The sequence below is a fragment of the Symphodus melops genome (genome assembly GCF_947650265.1).
Source record: "Symphodus melops genome assembly, chromosome: 12".
Taxonomy (NCBI): Eukaryota; Metazoa; Chordata; class Actinopteri; order Labriformes; family Labridae; genus Symphodus; species Symphodus melops.
The window spans coordinates 14237716-14260231 of record NC_136702.1 but is presented as its reverse complement, the minus strand read 5'-3'; the positions used below and the strand labels follow the sequence as shown (position 1 = coordinate 14260231).

The following is a 22516-nucleotide window of genomic DNA, read 5'->3' as shown; positions in this document are numbered from 1 at the left end:
TTAGTTGGTTACAATAGCAACATTATCCTTTATAGGATTCTTTAAAATTGAAAATACTCGTCTGTTTTTCTCATTACAGTTGAATTAATTTAGCTGTCTGGGTTACAGATCAGTACAGAACACAGGAATTGTCTCGAGAGTTTAGAGCTGGGCACATTGCATCGGGATCTCTATTTGTTGTTGTTCTTCTGTGATGCTACAGTATGTGACATCACAGCACGAGGTACAATGAGGAATCTTCTGTAAAAGAAAGTTTTCTCTTTTTATAAGGACAAAAACGTATAGTTTCAGTCAGTAAGCTGTGGCATTAGCCAGAAGGTATTGATCCTGTTTACAATAGAACGCACCCTCACATCCACATTCTTCCTACCTATAAGTACTGTTGAACCTTTGCGTCAACAACAAAGCCATTATATAGCTGCTGCAGTGGATTTGCATTTGTTTCTGTTTTAGCAACACTGCCTACTCAATTTTGTATCAAAGTAACATCTGTTCTTGGTGGGCGTCCAGCGCACAGTTGTAGCTAAAATGTATCAGTTCATCTGTGAAAGACAAAAACATTTTTTTTTGACGTATTTTGTTCTAAAATATCTGACCTGGTAAACTAGAGAATCATTTTATTCTTTGGTCTTTCATTTTTGGCTAAAGCACTTTAGAAAAGGAGAATATAACAGCCGCACAAAATGTTCCGGTTTACTAGCTTCTTGACAGAGGAAACCCATTGAGAGGAAAAAGGATTGTGCATAGGGAGGTCCACTGAAATTCTTCATGTGACTGGGGTAAGGTCTGTACATGTGCTATCCTCCTCGTCAGAGCAGTATCTGTCACTACATACATGTATACTGTAAGGCATTCAAGTCTGTGAAGTCTCTGCTCCAGCACATATTTAGACACTGGCACAGCGCTGGGATGGAGAGGGGCATGGAGATGGACAGACTAACTGGCTGTGAAAACTGCTGATGCCCTGCCGTCCGGCAGCCGCTGCCATCTCATTGCTGCCCAGAACGTCGGAACAGAGCGACTCAACGGCGTCCAACCTCTCGATCTGTACAAGGCGGGTCAGGAGGTCTGGGATGCTGTAGCCTGCAGTGCTCACTCTCTCAAAGAGCTGCAGACCGTCACTCATGCCACCAATCTCGTCTCGCTTTAACCCAAAGCTCTCGGCCAGATGCCTCCATGTCTTCACCACGGCTGCCTCACTGCTGTACGAGGAGCTCAGCATGCGACTGGCCTTCTCCAGACAGTCGAAAGGAAGCTCTGTGGGGCTCAAGCCTGAGGAGGGACAAGGCAAAAGTATTCTTTAAACATAGTTAATTATAGCTAGATGTCTATGCCAGTGCCATGGTGCTTCAGATGAAAATGGATAAATAGAATGCTTTAAAATTTCGCCTCAAATTTTTAAAATCTCTAAAGGCTTGCCAAATGGTTGCAGGCGTACCTCACCATTATGACTACAAACAGAGAGAGACAGAGAAAAGACTTCATAAAGCCATAACCCTCCCCCATTGGTCATCCTCTGAAATGTGCAATGTAAAAAAAAGATACAATAGAAAGGTAACACCAAGTAGGGCTAAACCACGTTGGGCATAAAAATCTACTTTAAGTCTATTCTTATGTTAGACATGCACTATTATGAGAAAAATGTCATGAACAAGGCAATTTTTCAATATCGTCTTGTTGATAAATGAACTAGCATTAAAGTATCAGTACCGACTTTAAAAAATAAAAAAATCACCAAAAGAGTCAAGTGAGTGCGACAAACAGAAATAATGTGTATGCCCCACTGGCAAGACTGCTGAAGTTAGCAGGAACAGGATGCACCAATAAAATCAAAAGTAATGTTCCTGGGTGAGTGATTAGAGGAGTGGGGCCTCTGTGGCTTTTCCTTAAACACATGCACATATCAAGTTTTTTCTTAACAAAGTGCCTCTGAGTTTTGTTGGAAAGATATTAACAAGGGAAAGTGATGATTTCTCGCTGATGCAGTCTTTACCTTCATCAGCTTAAGCTTCATCTTCACCAGAACAAAAAAGTAAATGACCCTCACAGTATCAGCATAAATCAATAATGATAATAAAATAAAAGGCTTGGTAAGGTGGATATTTTGTGTGTGAGAGACCTACCCTCTGTTGCATTGCAAGCTCTGGCGTACAGGTCCAGGATCTTTTTCCTTCTACTCTGTAGCATCTGTTTCGTGAAACAAAAAAAAAAAGCAATTTATTACCAAATGAAACCAGACTGAAGATCTATTCACAACGATTTTCTTTAAACTCAAGTAAGCTCATCAAAAGTTCCATCTTCCTACCCCTGGGGTTTTATTGTTGTTGTTAATTGCATTCATGCTGTTCATGTGGTTGACATTGCTGATGTGGTTTGGACTCGGGATGTTGTCTGCAATGGTGGGGTTCCCGTTGCAGACTCGGTCGCGGTCCAAGAGGCCCAGAGAGAGCAGGCACAAGTCGGGCTTGTTCCCCATGTTGACGAGGCACAGGTTAGGGTTGTTGGTCTCTGCTAATCCTTGCTTCTCAGACGCTTCCTCGTCACTGTCAATACTTCGGCTCAACAGCTGCTCGTTCTCGGATGACGCGTCATTTTCACTGCACACACAAGCACACATATTTGAACATATTAACATGTGCACATAACATATCAAAAAGCATGTATGGTCTCCTGCCAATTACTACTTGTAGGGTTACTGGCAGTCTGGGGTTTCCTTTAATTTTAGAATTATACAGCCAACAATTGAACAGCCCTGCTGTTAAGAATTCTTCAAGTTATCGATAAGTATCTTTGTATTCATGCTTTTATTTTGAAGAATTCGCTCTTATTTAGAAGGACGTCTATGTAGTTCCTTCCTTTTTCCCGACGTTCGTTTGTTGGATTTTTCCAGTGATGCAGCAGTCACTGACGATGTAAGTTACGTTCATAAAGATGTGGAATGAATATCTACATGTTACTTACCTCTTTGATAGTGTTGTTTGATTCTGGGGATGTATTTACATTCTTTAAAATGTTCGTTTTCACGTGTTAGCATGATCGCGATTTAGCATGTAAGCTAACCGAGTTGATTTGCATGACATGTTAGCCTCAGAGTTTCCCGGTTTGCATGTATGCTGTGTGATTTAGGTTGGAGCAGAACCTATAAATATTAAGTGTTTATTTACTGCATTTGACTCAGTAGTCCATAATGATAATTTGGTTTATTTTCTTGTTATACATTTACAGAAACTGCTCTGCAAATCTGTATCAGATGCATCACTGTACTACAATTCATCAGTAAAGAATCAAACTCATCTGATGTCTTGCGTGCTCTCTGACCGGAGCCCTGCAGTGGTCAATTAAGTTATAAAATCAGCATCAGAGGTCGTATTCCTCAACAAAGGTCCTTCGAGCCGGATTATTGACTACTGCAGAATATGTCATCAGAGGAGTTTACAACGTCCCTCCCTCATATGGATGTACGAGAGCAACAAGTGAGACAGCGCCGCACACCAAAACACCTAGAGGAGTACATCCTTGCCTACAACCGTCATAGGCCTGCCCGTTCCTCCCACCCTGACAACGTACAGCACGAGGAGCAGAGCGGAGCAGCAGCCACAGCAGACAGTGGACAAGCAGATGCAGCTTCACATCTTGATGCAAGCGGAGCCTCACGTAGCCCTAACTCAGGTGACCCACTGAGCACCACATCACTGAAACGACTCATTGAATCCCTGTCCAGGAGTGAGAAGGAGGAAAAGGCGGAGATAGCTAAAGTCACGAACAAACTCCGTCAGTATGAACATCGACAACATCGTCGTCAAGATCTACTACGGCACATCTCATCATTCCTGCAGGAAGAAGAGGAGAGCGAGGAGACTCATAATGTTAAAGGTACCACAACTACACAAGTACGAAGAGAGTCTCCACTCCACACTCCTCCCTGTGTTCACTCTCCGAGCCACTCCCCCCTTGTAGAGAGGCAGGAGTACGACATAGAGCCTCAAATCAGAAAACACACAACAAATGTGATTTCAACATTAGTGGGAGGAGCTGAACCGAGGGACTATACCCCTAACATAATAAGTGAAAGAGCAAATTCTGCGTTTACACCAATACATTCAGTTTCTCCGAAGCACCCACACTCCCCCTACTCAATCGTCTCTGGATCGATGACACCAACCTCAGCCCAACGGCACCTCATAAAACCAGTTCCTCTACAGCCCCAGAAGACGGAGCTGTATTACTATCAGGATGAAGTTTCCTATAGGCACCAGCATCAGGTACCACAGCTGTTAACCAACACAGCCCTACCTTACAATCCCACGCCTACAGCGTTATATCAGAGACTTCTTCCATCTCAAACCACCTCAACCTATGGTCTGCCTCCTTATGTACCCGTGCCACCATCAGTAGTTCCACCCCAGACTCTTCCATCTGTCCCAGGTACAAGTAACATGTCTGCAGCTGCTCAGTCGCAGTTCCCAAAAGGCCAGACAGTAGCCCCACATAACTTTGGTCTGCAACCACGCTCTATATATGGTGTGCCAAAACCCAAAATCCCAGACTTCACTACAGATAGTGAAAGGGAATTTGCTAACCTGAAGTTAGCCTTGGACAATCTGCTCGAACCCTATACCGAACTGACTGAGAAATACAAGTACCATGTGTTACTCGAACACCTCAAGCTCCCTGAGGCACAGATGATTGGCCAGTCATGTCGACATGACCCATTCCCCTATACAGCAGCCATACAAGCACTACAGCTCCAGTACGGTCAGCCGCATCAGCTGGCACAGAGTGAAATAGCAGCTATTCTCACTGCATCTGATGTGAAGTCCGGAGATGCACGCACATTCCAGAGCTTTGCTCTCAGAGTCCATCTCCTTGTCAGCATGCTGCTCTCCCTGGAGGGACCCCAAGGGATGGAGCTCAACTGCTGCTCACATGTTGACCGTCTACTTAGTAAGTTACCCAAATATCATAGAGATGGGTTCATTGAATATCTCCAGCTACAGGGAAAGCTCAACACCGCAAGCCTCAATCCCTATAACCTCCAAGATTTGAACAGTTGGCTTCAAGGTAAAGCTCAGCAGCAGCGTCTGTCAAACAGACTAGTACAGCGTTACCAAATAGAGAAACCTGCTAGCAACGGGAAGGAGAAAATCTCATTTAAGAACAAAAGTCAAAGTGTAGCTGTGTATCATGAGGCAGAGCCCACTCCACCAAACATCTTGAATAAACCCATGTCATCTGCGGGCAAGAGACCCTTGAAAGTGCATTGTCTCTTCTGTGACAGCAAAGAGCATTTCATCAGCCGCTGTCCCAGCACTAAAGTACAGTCAGCAATGGAGCTGGACAGGTGGATAACAGAAGGGAAACGTTGCTGGAAATGCGCACGTGCTCACACACCTCAGTCTTGCAACCTCAAGAAACCTTGCAGTGACTGTGGCGACGTTCACCTCCAAGTGCTTCACAATGTTGCTCAGTGTCGCTCCACTGATCTACAGCCAAGAGCTTCAGAGAGTCGAGTCTACTTGACACCCAGTATAACGACCAGCAGAGTGCTCCTGAAGGTAGTTCCTGTCTTGCTGCACAACAATTCTAATTTAGTGGAAACCTTTGCTGTATTAGATGATGGCGCACAACGGACTATGATCTTGCCAGCGGCTGTCCAGCAGCTCCAACTGAAGGGAGAGGCAGAGACCCTCGCTCTACGCACAGTACGTACAGATGTCACACATCTTCAAGGCTCAAAGGTCAGTTTCCAGATCTCTCCTAAAGCCAACCCACGGAAGCGGTACAAGGTTCGGGGAGCATTCACCGCCACAGGCCTGGATCTAGTAGAGCAAACCTACCCTGTACAGATGCTTCAAAGACGACACTCCCACCTGCGGGGAATACCGCTGCAGCCATTCCATAAGGCACGACCACTGGTGTTACTTGGTTCAGATCATGCACACCTCATCACTGCAACTGAACCAATCCGCAGAGGGTCTAATGGTGGACCCATAGCCATCCACACTGTCCTGGGATGGGCTCTGCAAGGTACAGAGAGGTGCATGCCAGAACAATCTCCGGTGCAGCAGTGTCTCTTCACGTCAGTCACCAGTCAAGACGACCTTCTCTACCGGAACGTCGAAAGGTTGTGGCAACTTGACGTTTTGCCTTTCCGAAATGAGAAAATGGTTGTCCGCTCTCGTGAGGACCAGGACGCCATTAGCCTCCTGGAAACCAAGACACAGCGCCTCGAAGTGGGAGGAGTCCGTCGGTACGCAACCCCCCTCCTAAGGAAACCAGGGGCACCCAAACTCAATAGCTCAGCACAATCAGTCATGGGTCATCTGAGGAGCACAGAGAGACGACTCAAGAGGGAGCCAGAGAAAGCAGCGATCTACTTGGCTGAGATCGACAAACTCATAAAAGCTGGGTACGTAAAGACGCTCCACTCGAAAGACGTGGAACAGTCTGCTGAAGCATGGTACTTACCCCATCATCTAGTGTGCCACAACAACAAACCACGGCTGGTCTTTGATTGTTCATTTCGGCTCCAAAATGTGTCCCTGAACGAACAGCTTCTACCCGGGCCTACGCTAGGTCCGTCACTGGTTGGGGTCCTCCTTCGCTTCAGGCAACACCAGGTAGCAGTAAGCGGTGACATTCGTGCAATGTTTCATCAAATCCGGCTGCTACCTGAAGACAGACCACTCCTCCGGTTCATTTGGAGGGACATGCGCTGTGAAGACCCACCAGATGTGTACGAATGGCAGGTGTTGCCATTCGGTACAACAAGCAGCCCGTGCTGTGCCATTTTCGCGCTCCAACAACATGCTCGTAATCATCAGGACACCCATCCAGAAGTGCTACAGTCTGTACAGCAGAGCTTCTATGTTGACAACTGTCTTGAGAGTTTAACCCACCAAATGCTCCACATTTTGGCGGGGCATGGGAGCGAGAGGTACGGTCGATCAAATCTGGTCTTCAAGTTGCAGTGGGCAGTCAGTCTGTCTCAGAAGATGTCCTGTACACAGTTTTGGTGGAAGTGGAGGGGATCTTGAATTCAAAGCCGCTAGGTTATGTGTCAGCTGATGTGGCTGACTTGGACCCCATCACTCCAAACATCCTCCTAATGGGGCGGCGGGATGCAGCTCTGCCTCAGGTGGTCTACGCTCCAGCCGGCATGGGGCGGCGAAGGTGGCGGCACTGCCAAGCATTGGTGGATCAGTTCTGGCTTCACTTCACAAGGAACTACTTACCAAACCTCCAGACCCGGCAAAAGTGGCAACGGTCATCACAGAACATCACTGTGGACCCTGTCGTACTAATAGTCGACCCATCACTTCCAAGAGCTCAATGGCCCATCGGGAGAGTCAGTAAGGTCATCGCTAGCTTGGATGGATGTATCAGAACGGCAGAGGTCAAGGTCAACGACAAAGTTTACAGGAGACCAGTCGCTCGACTTGTTGAGCTTCCTGTCCTTCAGGATGACACTAAAGACACTTGAACAATACCTAGTCTTACACATTTACAAGCAAATGTGGGGGCGGCTGTTAAGAATTCTTCAAGTTATCGATAAGTATCTTTGTATTCATGCTTTTATTTTGAAGAATTCGCTCTTATTTAGAAGGACGTCTATGTAGTTCCTTCCTTTTTCCCGACGTTCGTTTGTTGGATTTTTCCAGTGATGCAGCAGTCACTGACGATGTAAGTTACGTTCATAAAGATGTGGAATGAATATCTACATGTTACTTACCTCTTTGATAGTGTTGTTTGATTCTGGGGATGTATTTACATTCTTTAAAATGTTCGTTTTCACGTGTTAGCATGATCGCGATTTAGCATGTAAGCTAACCGAGTTGATTTGCATGACATGTTAGCCTCAGAGTTTCCCGGTTTGCATGTATGCTGTGTGATTTAGGTTGGAGCAGAACCTATAAATATTAAGTGTTTATTTACTGCATTTGACTCAGTAGTCCATAATGATAATTTGGTTTATTTTCTTGTTATACATTTACAGAAACTGCTCTGCAAATCTGTATCAGATGCATCACTGTACTACAATTCATCAGTAAAGAATCAAACTCATCTGATGTCTTGCGTGCTCTCTGACCGGAGCCCTGCAGTGGTCAATTAAGTTATAAAATCAGCATCAGAGGTCGTATTCCTCAACACCTGCAATCAGCCCCACCTTCATAAAGGTTTTTTTTTTCTCTCCATTTATATATTTAAGATTAGGCTACATAGTAAAAAGAAGAAAAAAAATCTCATATTATGATGCATCACACACGGCAGGAAATGAAGAAAAACTGAACAGTATGACCAGAGCCGGCCAGCCGATAATAACAGCTACTAAGAGCGCATCATGTGACAATCTGTATCGGCACATATGTGATTTTATCAAATAAAATGTCATTTGAAAATGAACATATTAACACTAGCAGTTCTCTTTCAGCAGCGAGTGTGCGACCAGCTTTATAACTCTTCAGAGTGTCAAGCTGTGATGCACGTACATGTGCAGTTACTTTCCAGCCGAGTGAACATCTTGTCTTTATTATACATCTTTTCCACAAGTGTTTTATAACAGATTTCTAACGAACAAGGCAATACATTTGTATATCTATATCTATCTCTAAAGATCAAAGATCTACCTAAGAAATATATCCTCTTATACATCGGCATCCATCTGATTTTTTCTCTCTTTATTTTATTGATTTCGGTATGGGCTCCAAAGATTCAATATTGGTCGGGTCCTAATTATGAGTTCTATTAATAAAGCATTTCTTGCATGTTTTTTAGAGAAGACTGAGTCATTTTAGCTGGTTGATTGTCCCTCTATAGCCTCATGTTTGTCAATGCAACTTTTCTTATTTACATTCTATGGCTTGCACTCTGATGCATGTATGCATACACACTAATTTCAGTTCTTAGTGGTAGACTTTTATGCATTTGGACGACATGATTACATGCAGTGAGTGATGTCCAAAGCACACAATGACTCGTCTTTACAAACTTTCTAGTTGGAACTTTGACAAGTGAAAATGACTTGGGGAAGAATGTTGTTTTTGTTGCCACGGCTGCCGATGTTTCTAAGCAATTCCTCTGATTGACTGAAATAGCAGGGCATTTTACAACATGATACCATGTAATATCACTTTATTACCCGACCTCTTCCTCTTAATGCAGACTCTGGATTTTCTCCCAAAAGCACCTTGTTGACAGGGACGCTCACAGACTGCCATTGTTTCACCATCCCAAGCGCTTCTCCTCAACGTGCACACAAAATCGCATTGTTTCCGAGACATCTAACACCCACTCTGGCAGCTAAAGTAGTGAGTTAGCACATCTTCTGGCATGCGGCTTTACCACAGTGTTTACAGCTATCGATGCTAAGGAGTGTGTGTGTGTGTGTGTGTGTGTGTGTGTGTGTGTGTGTATGTGGACCACATTTCTTCTCTCACTACTGCCTCCTTTATATATTGAAACAGAGTATCAATACCACCAGCACGTTCACTGCAGGCACTGTAATAATTCAACACAATGGCTGCTTGCAGATTAGTTTCTAATACTGTATGACATAATGTGTTCCCACACTTCTCTCTGCACACAAGCCACTCGCGCCTATAAAGCAGCATTGTCTGCACATGGAATTAGATGTATACAGACAGAAAAAAAGTGAGAAAACTGTCATTCTTTTGTTGTCTGCCAGGGCATGCTTTCACCTGGTGGTGGTTTTAGGCGAAGGCTGGAATAAATACCCCTATTTCAACTTTAACTACCACCCCCTCTGTCCGCATCTTAATGCTTCAGGGCTCATTTATGCTACCTTTAGAAGAAGAAAAAAAACCCTCTCCAAAGCCACATAATTGCTCTCTACTTTATAAAAAAAAAAAACTGCTTGCTTTTTGTTTGCATGCTTACACACACATACTGTATATGTACAGTACATGTAGACTTAGAAAAGGAAAAAAAAAAACCAGCAATAATGTTGCTACGTCTGCTGTGACTTGTTCTGTGGTGGCTTAATTACAGGCAGATGCAGAAACATTATAAAGGCTTTTCTTTATGGTGTATGAAGTCTCCATGTCGCCACATAGAAATGCACACACACTCATAACGCAGCTTCAAATGTAAGGGCTCAGTGGTACATATAACATAGTCAACATTAAATATCCTCATCCTTCAGTCAGTGCAGTGTGTGGATTTACATTCATACACTAGTTGCATTAATAAACAACAATGCCGAAATCAGCAAACATTTTGACGTAACCTCATTTTAAAATTAATTCATACACAGATGTCAATTTTGGGATTTATTGTTTTAGGTTTAAGTATCAGTGTGAAAGGTGCCAAATATGGCAGAACAATCAGGAGAAAACAATATTTCTCTGTAACCTGTCTTGGCCAGGTCTCCCTTGGAAAAGAGGTTGTTAATCTCAATGGGACCATCCTGGTTAAATAAAGGTTAAATAAATAAATTTAAAAAAAAAAGAACGTAAATGTCTGAATATAGGCATTAACAACTGAGAATCCATCCATTCATCATTCAGTCAATAGTCTGTCTTTCTTTGCTTGCTTTTGCGTCAGACAAATCTCTCACCTTTTCACAGCCTTCTGAGGAGGAGCTTTGAGTTTGTCAAACTCATCTTTCTCCGAGTAGATCACCACATTGTCTAAAAGAAGAAAAGGAGAAGATAAAAAAAAAAAGTTAATAGATTTTTACTTTTCATAATTGTCCCGGGGGGTGGGGTTTCACATGATGTTGTTGTTTGCGAAAAAACAACAACGGGCACAATCTTGTAAACGCATAGCAGGAGCTTCATATACACACCCACTCAGGCACGCACACACACAACTGTTCCGCCCTGCCAGCTCCATGGTTACACTTTGCCACCGTCTTCCTCTAATACACCTCTCTTACCACCTCTGGAATTCCTTCACCCCACGTCTGTGCTGTTGTTAGATATTAGATAAATATTCCGCCTTGAACTGTGAATCTGTCCGTGTAACCTGATTGGATTTCTTTTGATTTGTCGAGAGCCATCAAAGCTCCACTTTATCTCTACAAACGTAGACACCAAGAAACAGGAACATGTTATTTATACACAATTCTAACTTATAAGCTATGGGACACTCCTGCATTTTCCCCAGGGGATGTTAAAGTATTTATCTATCGATCTATATAAATGAAGAAAAAAAAAAGATTGCCCACAACATACAATTTCTTGATTTTTAAGCATCATCCCCACGTTAGAGATCAAATAATTTGCTCCGATATTCTAACACTGCACATGACTGAATCGCATGTGTATGAATTGAAACTAATAGAAGCAAACAAATTCCCAAGATTTACTCTTAAGCTGATGTTTACCTCAAGCAGACGAGCTTTAGGCACGATGATGGATAAAATCATTACATACACTAATATGGGCAATGGCATCATGGACACTGATATGGACAGACGGGATAATGAGTGGATGCATAAGTGGAACAAATACTGTGCGCGTGTGCGTGTTTGCGCGTGCGTGCATGTGTGTGTGAGCATGCATGTGCGTGCGTGTGTGTGTGTGTGTGTGTGTGTGTGTGTGTGTGTGTGTGTGTGTGTGTGTGTGTGTGTGTGTGTGTGTGTGTGTGTGTGTGTGTGTGTGTGTGTGTGTGTGTGTGTGTGTGTGTGTGTGTGTGTGTGTGTGTGTGTGTGTGTGTGTGTGTGTGTGTGTGTGTGTGTGTGTGCAGGGGAAAGGAAGAGAGAGAAAGAGTGTTTGTGATTTTAAGCGTCTGTGTCTTTCATCTCGCAGCTTTATTAACTCAGTGTCTACATGAATGACAGCTAGCTCCGGTAGTGCTCCGAGCAATGGGCTTCTCTCCCATACACAGACACACACACACGCACACACACACACACACACACACACACAGACACACACCCAAGGTAACCAAACATGAAATAACAATGCCGCCAATCTAATTACACTGAAATGACTTTATCATGCCTTTTAGCCAAAACATTATAAAGTCAGCGACCTCTTTATACCGCATAATGTGTCTGCGGCCATTGTTGCAGAAGGTGTCTGCTTTGTGTGTGTGTGTGTGTGTGTGTATTCATCCACACCACATGTAAGTGGTTAGTCAGTCAGTCTGGGAATGAAATTGAACAGAGCATCTTTGTCAGGAGAAATGGCGCCTAAAGCTACGTATGGCTTTAGCTTTGGCAGCTTCACATTCCACCCTGATGTACTCATCATACAGCAGGTCTGTCAGCCTGCACACACACACTGACACATGCATGCAAACACACACGCACAGTGCACATATACTCTCATTTGCATATGCTACAAATCACAAACATGCACACACGTACTACACTGGCACAACTCAGATTAACATTTAGATGGGATTCAGTCCGACTTGAAGAAATGATTCTTTGTTTGATTAAATGTTAAATGTAGATTTCATCAGCTCTGTGTCGACTGTTTAAGGGCAGATCTTAACACGAACTCAAAAGTTCAAGTCTCCCATAATTTATATGTCCATGAAGCTCCAGAGACTCGACTCTGACTCAAATAAAATCCGGAAGGAAACCTTTTTTTTTCAGTGTGAAATAGAGTTTAACATATAAGCTCGACACAGATACCTGAATTAATGTTTTGCAGCGGGATTGAGTCAAATTACACACAGCGTTACTTTAATCCTTGCTGGGTGGTATCCTTTCATGTCTTAACCTACTGTTAAGCAGATTGCATGCTGTGTCCCTGAGACTGTTTTGTCAATAATTTTGTGGTAAAAAAAAAAAAAAAGGATGGAAGACAACTAATGATAGTTTGTCTTGATACTTTAATTGTGCATCGTTATGTGTGGAGTTGTTCCAGTTGCTATTAACTTATATACTATGTTTGCTCTCTTTCACATTGGCAATGTGTCAGGGGCGTTTATGGGAACATGGAAATGATCAGGAAGTGAGTGATTCTTTTCAAAAGAAGGAATGAAAAAACTGATTTTGTCAATATAAACAGTGTAATGTCAGTAAACGAATGTAATACTTCAAGCTTACGCAAAACCACGTATAAACAGTATACCCTATTGTCCTTTTTGAATTATTCTATCAAGAACGTGGATCAAAACCCTGGTCCTGGTCCCGGTCTTGGAAACCTAAATATTCTCCATGAAATACTGAGTCAAAGCTTCTCTGCACTATCACTGAAATGGCCCATGACTTCAAAATACTGCCAACAAATATGTTACTTTTATGTAAACATCCAACAGACTACTATGTAAACCAGGCTGGGGCTCAAATCCAGTACAGGAGTTTGAATGTAATCTTAAGTCAATACTACTAAAGTAAGAGTATGTGACCTGTGTGCATGCGTGTGTCATGTCTCACCAGGGACATCTTTCTTGTCTTCCTGTTTATTTGTCTGAGCTTCCACCGCCTTTACAACTTGTCCAGAACAACATGCTGCAGAAAAACACATGAGAAACTTCAATTAAAAAAAAAAAGACCTGTTTATAACCTTTAACATCACTGTGCGTGTGCGTTCTGTTTGCACGTGTGTCTTACCATGCCCACTCGGTTTGGCCTTCAGGATGTAAAACATAATGATGAGGACGATGGCGATGGCCATGATGAAAATGGTTGACATGGCAATGATGAGAGCTGTTGCTAAGTGACCTTGTCCGGTTGAATCTGAAGAAAAAAAAAAAAATAAAGCCTGATTGTGTGTTGTAATTTGGGTGTGTAAGAACAAAGTCAGCATATTTTAACACGAGATGGAAAAAGGAGATAGATGAAAACCGTTCATATTTCTGTAGGTACGTTTGTAACTTTTACCTTTATGTGGATGAGGAAACACAGTTGTGCTGCCCGGGTCGATTGGAGGTTTTTCTTTTGGCCCACTTGTTATCTTGCCTGTAAATCACAAGCAAACACAAACTCGTAAACGCAGCAAATAAACTCTAAAAGCATTTTCTTTAAAATAATGTTTGTCCTTTTCTTGGCTAAAAAAAATCCATATTGAGCTGAACTTTTGTAACATCATGGGTTTCATGACAAGGGTTAAATTAGAGATTCCATTTTAATGAGTGTGTTTTTAGATTGATGGCGTGTGAGTTTTGGTTTCCATATGTTGGTTGTGTATTTTGTTGAATGGGTTCTTGTCTTGGCTTCTTAGTCTTGTTCTAATGTTTCTTTTGCTTGTATGTCAAAGCACAGCGCTTTTTAACAGTGCTACATAAAAACATGTACTATTATAAATTCTTGAATCTGTGCTAAATTAGACTGAAGGAATACTTCATTCAGTACATTTAGGAAAAAACCTCATGGGCTTTCTTGCCATGGTTGGATGACAAGATTTATACCACTGCTGTAAAAATGAAGCTTTAGCAACAGAAAACTGAGGATACTTAAAATCACATAATGGAAGCAGCAAGGCGCTTTCAATCAAACAACATAAAGGTCATAAATTAGTGAGCGTTAAAGGTGCTTGAGGGCTGATTTTGTGATCATAAGATGGATCCAGTCGAGCCGTGTCCACCTGTATCCGGTCTCTGTGCTAATCTAAGCTAAACGAAGCTAATCAGTTACTTAGTGTAGCTAAGACTTTGTTTGAACATGTGACAGGTTTCCATATTCACATTCGTATTGAATCTCCCCAAAGAATTTGGGTGAACATTCATCCCAGAACAATAAACAAGTCCTTTAAAGTTAGATGAATGATGCAACACTTTCTTCTAAAGATAACACATTTTCACAGACGGATCAAAAAAGAAAATACCAGAAACACTGATCAGGCACTGGTTAAGGCATGTTTGCTTTGGCCAAGCATGTCATACGTTTTTTTGTTTTTTTTTCCTTCCCCAAGATTGTTGGATTACAATTGCAAGCAGTAACATTTCATGAAGCAAATTATTTTTGCTAACACCAGTCGGCCATAAACCTTTGTCTCCCTCAGTTCCCACCACAGTAAACAATTGTGAAGTGTGGACACAGGACGACTTCCATGTCTCCCAATCACCACTTCTCTCCCTTGTGTCTTCTCTCTCTCTCTGTCAGGATTATTCATCAACTGTTTCTCCTCTCCTAATGGAGCTGTAAACTCCTGGCAGCACATAAATCACCTCTTTTAATCAGTCTTTTATTTCACTAAGTTGATATACTGTAGACCTTTTGGGCATGTGCCCTGCCACTTCCCATGGTCTCAGAGCCACATGTCATCGCAAACACACACACATGTACACACAGACACACATCAGTGCCCTGTGGCTGCAGACATTAACTCTGGGTATGTGTTTACACTCTCTGGATGAGGATATGAGCCTGAACTGGAATTCTGTTTAGCGCCTTGCGGTTTCATCTCTTAATCATGTCTCACAGGCTGAACACCCAGTGCAAAATGATAAATTCTGCAGGGCAATCTGCGTTCTCATGGTCCAAACAAAATGAGCAGGGGATGTAAAAGAATCAATAATGAAAGACTTTTTTGTTAGGGGTATGTCAGTATGCCAAGTATGTCAGAAGTTACTGTTGAACTGATGACAATGAAAAAGATTCCCAGAGTTACTTCAGTTCGTGATATGATATAAAAATGGAAGTTAAAGTCAATAAAAGTCAAAAAGTGACACAGGCAATCGACCTCGAGACTCATAAATTCTGCCTGCCAAAGAGTAGCAGAGGCACAAGCACTAACATGCTAATCATCTTTCTTTCTCATACCCACTGAAGTTTTAATTATCACACACACACAGCGAGGCAGGAGCCAGGGTAATTTGCAGATTACATGGCGAGTGTCGGCCTGCCTTCACCCTGAGCAAGGAGAACTCCCAGCTCTCAGCTCCTTTTTTTTTTTTTCTTATTGTCTGACGGAATAACTACTGACTGTCATTCCTGAATAGAAACGGGTTATTAGAAAGCATTTATATTAATATGGAGATCTTTTGGGAAATGCTTTAATGCTGACTTTGCTATCTTGCTGAGAGTTTGATGGAGTAATACGTAGCTCTGACACCGAGCTTTTAAAATGGTTACAACGGTTCAACTTTGAAAAAAATAAGAGACAGTTGCAATGCAAATTTACATTTCAGCCATCGAGCAAAGTTTGTTTGTATTCATGCTAGGCTTAGTGTGCATCTGAGACTCTGTTTTCATGTGAGTTTGTAAGTGTTTTAACCCCAAAATCCCACTAATTCTTTCAAAACATACAACTTCTGAGTGAAATAACCTCAGAAAGTAGCATTTCTAAATAAGTCTGATTTATCCTAATGAATGATGAAAAAAATTGATAGGCCTGCCAACTGTTTTGTTTTGTTGCATCATGTTATCTCTCTGATTTGCAGTATCATTCAATCACTATTTTCCTTGCCTGGGAGAAACAATTACAGTGCTGTTGAAAAGCCAGTGTTTATTCATACACACAGACACACATACACACACGCACGCGCACACACACACACACACACACACACACACACACACACTTGTACAGTATTCATGCTCTTCTCTTCTGCAGGCCTGGGCTGCTTTTTGAGGTTTTCAGCTTTCAAAACACACTCATTAAAAATGACACAATTACCATACCCTTCACTTCCTGGATCTTTAGTTACACTTATGAGCAGTAAGGGACACATAAATATTGTCTTTAAACCTGAAAGGGTCCAAAACAATAGTCAAAACCTGTTGACTTTCTCATTTCTGGATCAAATTCGATCCCTTGTCACATCTGTCCAAACCCACTTAGAGAGTGACAATATGTCTCCTCTCCACCCATGCAAGAATAACTCTTCTTGACAAGTATTGTGACTATTTGTTTTCCTTTTTTTTGTCTTGTAAATTATGCTAACCATTTTACATATAATCACTCAAAATGTGCAAATGCATTAGATGTCTTGGGAGTCTCCATATCTCACTGCTACCAACAGCTTTGTGTATGTTGTTGTGTTGACACATCCGATTATCTAGATTATGTGTTTTTTTTTCTTTTTTTAATGAAGTGTTATCCTAACCTGAACACTGCAGGTCTCACCTGCCCATAAACACCCATTCACACAGTGATGGCAGAGGCTGCTATGTAAAGTGCTCATCAGTATTAACCCTGTTGCCTCGGCAGCGGGAGCAACTTAGGGTTAAGTGAGTTGCCAAGCACACGTCAGACATGTGGCAGCAGGAGCTAAGGGTTAAACCCCAGAACTTCCGGTAGAGAGACGGATGTTGCTCTAAAGATGACAAATCTGCAGACTGTATCCAAAGCAGTTTCCATGAAAGACAGTGAACAAACAGAATATAAATATAATATGAAAAGCTTTGGGAGTCAGTGGTCGACCAGCAGCTCAGGTACCTGCGAAGCAAAAACACACACTCTGCATCTGCAAAGGTTGGCAATCATTCAGGAAAATATTGCTATGACAAGATGGGCAACAGATGGCAAGAAATAACCTGTGACCAATTACATCTCAAAGGATATGTTGCCAATGCAAGCGAGATGAGGTCAAGAGAGGAGGTTTTGACTCCTGCCAAGATGAGTTTAAACTGCTCTTGTAATAGTTGTTTTCGTCTTTGTGCTAGCTTTATTTTACAAAGTAAATCATGTAGACCAATTGGAAACACTTGCACTGTTTGATCTCAGTACTTCCAGTGGGGATTTCAGTGCGTTTGTATTTTAATCACATGAGTGACTCAATTTGAAGTTAATAGATAAGACCTGTTTTTTCTGAAATAACTTTATTTTATTGATATCATTAACACATTCTGAAATACTCTGAACAAGAGCGAGCTAGTACCATACACGACATTTACAAACAAGCAACATGTCAGCAAGTATTCTGATTGACAAAAGTCGATATATTGCTACATTACGTTTTGTCAATATCATACTCCCGTGTCGGTCTGTTTTTCTTTTTATAAGCTTTGCAACTTTTTCGATAATATCCAACCTCAAAATAACCGGAAAAAGAAAACATGTGGCATGGAACAGCATCATAGCATCAAAAGGTTTGACAACCTTAGGATACAGTAGCCAAGCCGTTAGATTTGTCATTTGTTTCAGTTTCATAAGCTCGAGCGATTTTAGTGTACTTTCTTTGTGGCGGGAAAAGTTTATGTCACCCAGAGTCAGGTTCACAAATGCTATCCCATCCCAAGTATAAAAATTCCCCCCATGAAAAGCTCTCTCGGGGGGGAATTCCTCTCTATTTTGAAATACAAATTCCAAGGCCTGGTTGTGAACATAAAGTTATTAAAGCCATGTAGGCCTTCTATGCAAAAAAAAAAAAAAAAAGGTGTGGGGGCGAAGTGAACAGTCTGCTTGAAAATCAACAAAGCACGATCAAACGAAAAATATATGTTTTTAAATTATTCCCAGCAGTTGTATATGATAAGATAAATAATGCAACAACACAAGAGTTGCAGAGTTAGAGTTTTAAAAAAGCATACACAACCAAGAGGACATGTCTTAACATATATATAGAGTACTGATGTAAGAAACTATATTGAACCAGGAGATTCTACTTGAAAGCATTAATGCTTTCTGTTGCAACAGTAAAAAAAAAAAATATATATCTCCTGCATACAGCACTAGGAAACTGAAAAATCCTCTGTGGTTGCAGCAACAGTTGTTGCCATTAATGCAAAGATTTATAGTAGTGTCAGACATGCAGGGCAGTTATGGGTAAGCTGCCAAACAGGCCCGTGTTGCCAAAAAAAGCAGAAATACAGCGGGAGGTGTTGTTGGGTTCTTATGTGTCCATCAGCGAGGCCTGTTGACAGTGGAGGACAGTGACCAGAGAGTCTGGCAGAATTCCTGCACAACCTTTGACTTCCAACTGTTCCCCTCAAACCAAGTCCAGGCTTTCAACATCTGTTTTTGTACAACATGTCCCATTTTGTTTCCTCTCATTTTGACAGACAACTTTAATGTTGGCTAGCTTTGAAATGCAACGGAAATCAGGTCTGTGTGAAGATTCATGTTGAAAAAGAAAGAGGGGGAATTCATAGCTTGATACAGAATTAATAGAGGATGTTGTGAAGGAAAGGTTAAAAGTGAGTGAGCGGAAGGAAGAGGAGGGGATGAAGATGTTGCTCTTACATTCTTTGGTGTTGCGCGGTGCATTCTGGCAGGAATGGCAAACCATCGCATAGAGGTTCCTGGGTCTGGTCTCCAGCATGTAATACCTGAGGGGAAAAAAACACAACTTATAACTTATGATATTGTGTAGAGAGGTTGCTCTAATACTGATAATGCAAACTAGTAACCTCATGTATCCCTTTTGAGAGAGGAAAAATCATGGAATGTGTGAACAGTATATGTGGCATTAACTTGGCAGACACACTGTACTATGTGATGTATGGGAAGCCGCTGGGGTGAAAAGTTTGCCTTGGTGAAGAAATGTATATAATTGATGCCTTGAAGGCACTAAACATGGCTTGGTTCGTTTTATCGCCCTGAGTCATGAAGCGTCTATTAGAAGGTAAAGAGAGGGAGAGGCCTGTCACTGACTGGGAGATGTATTTAATCATTAAGGCTTAAGAACATGTGCAGAATGTACTCATACTGTATGCAGTGCGCAGGCTATTAACCGATGCCTTCATTTATCTTCAAGTGCAATCTTGTGCTCATGGACAGCATGAGAAATACAAGAATCCATTTGTTTCTGAGGCCATGTCAGATAGAAAGCTCCTTCTGGATTTCTGCCATTCAACATTAGTCACTCTATGATAACTGTGAATGTTTAAAGGATTTAAAATGGCATCAAGATAAGCAAATATGATCTGACTCATTAATGGGAAAAGGGAAAAAAACCAAACAAGTTTGACACTTCCTCCAGTTTGAAATGTTCCTCCAGAGCATTCATTGTCATCTTATATTAGACACATGATTCATGCAGCTCATTGGCTTTACCTGTGTGGAAGTTAAGCATTTTCTTTTTAAGACTTGTAACAAACACACATTGAAGTATGTGTGTTACTGCGCAGTGCTTTAATTCCAGCACTTGTCTTGACTGATAGAAGTTCCATTAGTTCTGATTATTTACAGTCATTGCTTTGAGATAATACCTTACAATAATTGAAAGTGCGACTAATTTATATTTAGATGACTTTATTAATCCCAGACGGACAATTCTGTGTCAAAGCCTACTGAGTCATTGAGAACAGAAAACATGTATACAGGTAGGCTGCTGGGTCGAACACAGTGGAGCGCACTCTGGATAAGGACACACTTTTTAGAAAACACTAAAAAGTGATAAAAACACTTTTTAGAGGTTTTAATCAAGACAATATGCGTTACAACACAGTTATTCTTATTTGCCGTTTTCTTCTCCTTTGATGAGATTTAGGCTCTCACTGAACTTCACCACACCTGTTCAGGCCTGTGTTTGCAATAGACAGATACAGCCTCTACAAACTACAGCATATTACATGCTTTATGTAAGACAGGAACACTGAAACCAAACTAAGTTCTCCTGAACACACAAACACATACTGTCAGTTTTCATACCAATAAAATCCACTTTCCTATGAAGAACTGAGGTCCACAAGAAACAGAGGCCAGCGGGACAGCATCCAGACAGATGACAGAATAAGATTTCTGCATTGTTCTAGTCATATTCTTATGACAGATAATGTATTGAAATGTGGTTTGGAAATAAAAGTATTCCTTCAGCGAACATTTATGTGTAAATTATCTGTCACACTGCAGGAGGTTGAAAACAGCCAAATAACACGCCGTATGTTGTAACTGTAAGTCTGGTGTTGAAACAACAAGTCAATTTCTCCAGAGAGGCAAGAGGAGGGGGAGTGATGGATGATGGGAAAGACAGGCGAGGAAGAGGAGAGGACGGTCTGGTACCGTTTAAACATCCCTTATTGACATATTTTTTTAAGTGACAGGGGGATGCATCTGCAGCTGTCATGAGCATATACAAGTTTAGGATTTAGTGCATGCTTGAGTACAATGGAGGGCAGAGTTTTTAAATGAAGACAACATGGTGGACTGTTTATTTCAACTGACATTAAAGAAAGTGTATGCATATTGTTGATGTGCCACGATTTGAATATTCATTCTCATGATCTATATTACCGTGCTTTATGTGTGTGTATACTCCATGTATTGCTGATGGCCTTGAAGGTTATCTACAACAGGACAATTAATATAACAGAACATCTTTCAACATATTTAAAGATTTCGCGTGAATTTGGTTCCAGTTGAAGCCGACAAAAGTACAAAAGTCTGAAGTTCTGAGCGGAATAACATGACACCTTTCTAGACTTTTTGTCTTGAACACGTTTTACACAATGAAGTGTGTTTTTTTCGCCGAGCATGCATGATCAATCATAATGTGGCTCTGCTGTAAAACCACCTAGTTTCAGGATATTTTAACAGTTTCACACGTTTCTTCTTTGGAATGAATGAACATTTCATGTAAGTATTGTTGTTGGAGTAAGGTCAGGTTGAAAAAAAAAAAAAGAACTGTGCTTAGGAGTTCTTCTGCACTTGCAGAGTGTTCAGTTCCAACGACACAGGGCACCTGACTGCCTAACACACTGCTGTCGTAGTTCATTAATTAATCTCTCAATACACACATATTCAGGCTCACATTTGCAAGCAGCACACATTCACAGAATCTAAATCTAATCCTGACTGTGTGCATGAGTTTTTAGTGACCTTTAAGCAAGGTGACAGACCTGCAAGTTGCTACACTGGCATATTGCAGCAAATACTTTTTTTTTTTTTTTTTTTTCAGATTATATCTTTAGTATGTGATTGTGTTGTTTACCCTGGTAAACAAGGTCCACACTCAGCGTCGCTGTCTGGAGTTCCTGCTAGGCGTACAGTTGCTTTGTAGAGGGCGTCACAGTCTTTGTGCCGCCTGCAGATTTCATACTTCCCTTTGGAATACTTCCCATGTGGGCACGGCACACAGGCAAAGTCCTCGTCCTTCACTCCGTAGCCACAGGTCTGTAAAACACACACATAGCCACACACAGATTTGGTTAATATTTCTCTCCTGCTGTGCATTTGTTATAATTCGATTTTCAATGAACTCATCCTTAGATCAACATGATGATTTACAACTGCACTGTGGACAAACATATTGAAAAAAAACAGAAAAAAAACACCCCTCACATTCACAAACACACATCTGTTTTAATCTATGTCCTTAGTAGATCTGGCATCGTGGTTTGGAGATGACAAAAGAAAATTTGTGATTGGCCACAGAGGTCCCTGTGTGTTTTTGTCCACGCCTGGTAGTGTTTAAGATGACCAACCCCTCATTCTCTCCCGATGCTATCGGTCTCCTCCCATCTCCGCAAGTTTAAGTTCTCACAGCGGGGTGGCCAAACAACAGGCCACACACACATTCACTAGAACATACTCTCTCTTTTTTTTGCTCCCTCTCTTTCATCTTTCATTTCTCTACTTCTTTCATCCGTCTATTAAAAACAAGCCTCTGCCTAGTGGCTTTGGGCTACATCAGCCTTCCTCTCAGAGACAGCATCTAATATTTCCCCTCTTCTGTTTGACGTCTGAAAGTCTCCATTTGATTGTTTGATATA

At 41.6% G+C, this 22516-nt stretch overlaps 1 protein-coding gene across 4 annotated transcripts in view; it reads right to left on the bottom strand.

Annotated features, from left to right (window-relative positions):
• Positions 1 to 22516, bottom strand: part of edar (ectodysplasin A receptor) — a 40212-nt gene continuing 17696 nt past the window's right edge. For all 4 annotated transcript variants that reach the window (XM_079356988.1, XM_079356990.1, XM_079356989.1 and 1 more), the window contains 9 exons: positions 21736 to 21917; positions 19047 to 19132; positions 13802 to 13879; positions 13532 to 13657; positions 13355 to 13429; positions 10577 to 10649; positions 2306 to 2597; positions 2124 to 2187; positions 1 to 1272 (listed from right to left, as the gene is read on the bottom strand). In XM_079356988.1, coding sequence (XP_079213114.1) covers positions 887 to 1272; positions 2124 to 2187; positions 2306 to 2597; positions 10577 to 10649; positions 13355 to 13429; positions 13532 to 13657; positions 13802 to 13879; positions 19047 to 19132; positions 21736 to 21917 — 1362 coding nt within the window. In that variant the 3' untranslated portion in view covers positions 1 to 886. The remainder of the gene's footprint in view (positions 1273 to 2123; positions 2188 to 2305; positions 2598 to 10576; positions 10650 to 13354; positions 13430 to 13531; positions 13658 to 13801; positions 13880 to 19046; positions 19133 to 21735; positions 21918 to 22516) is intronic.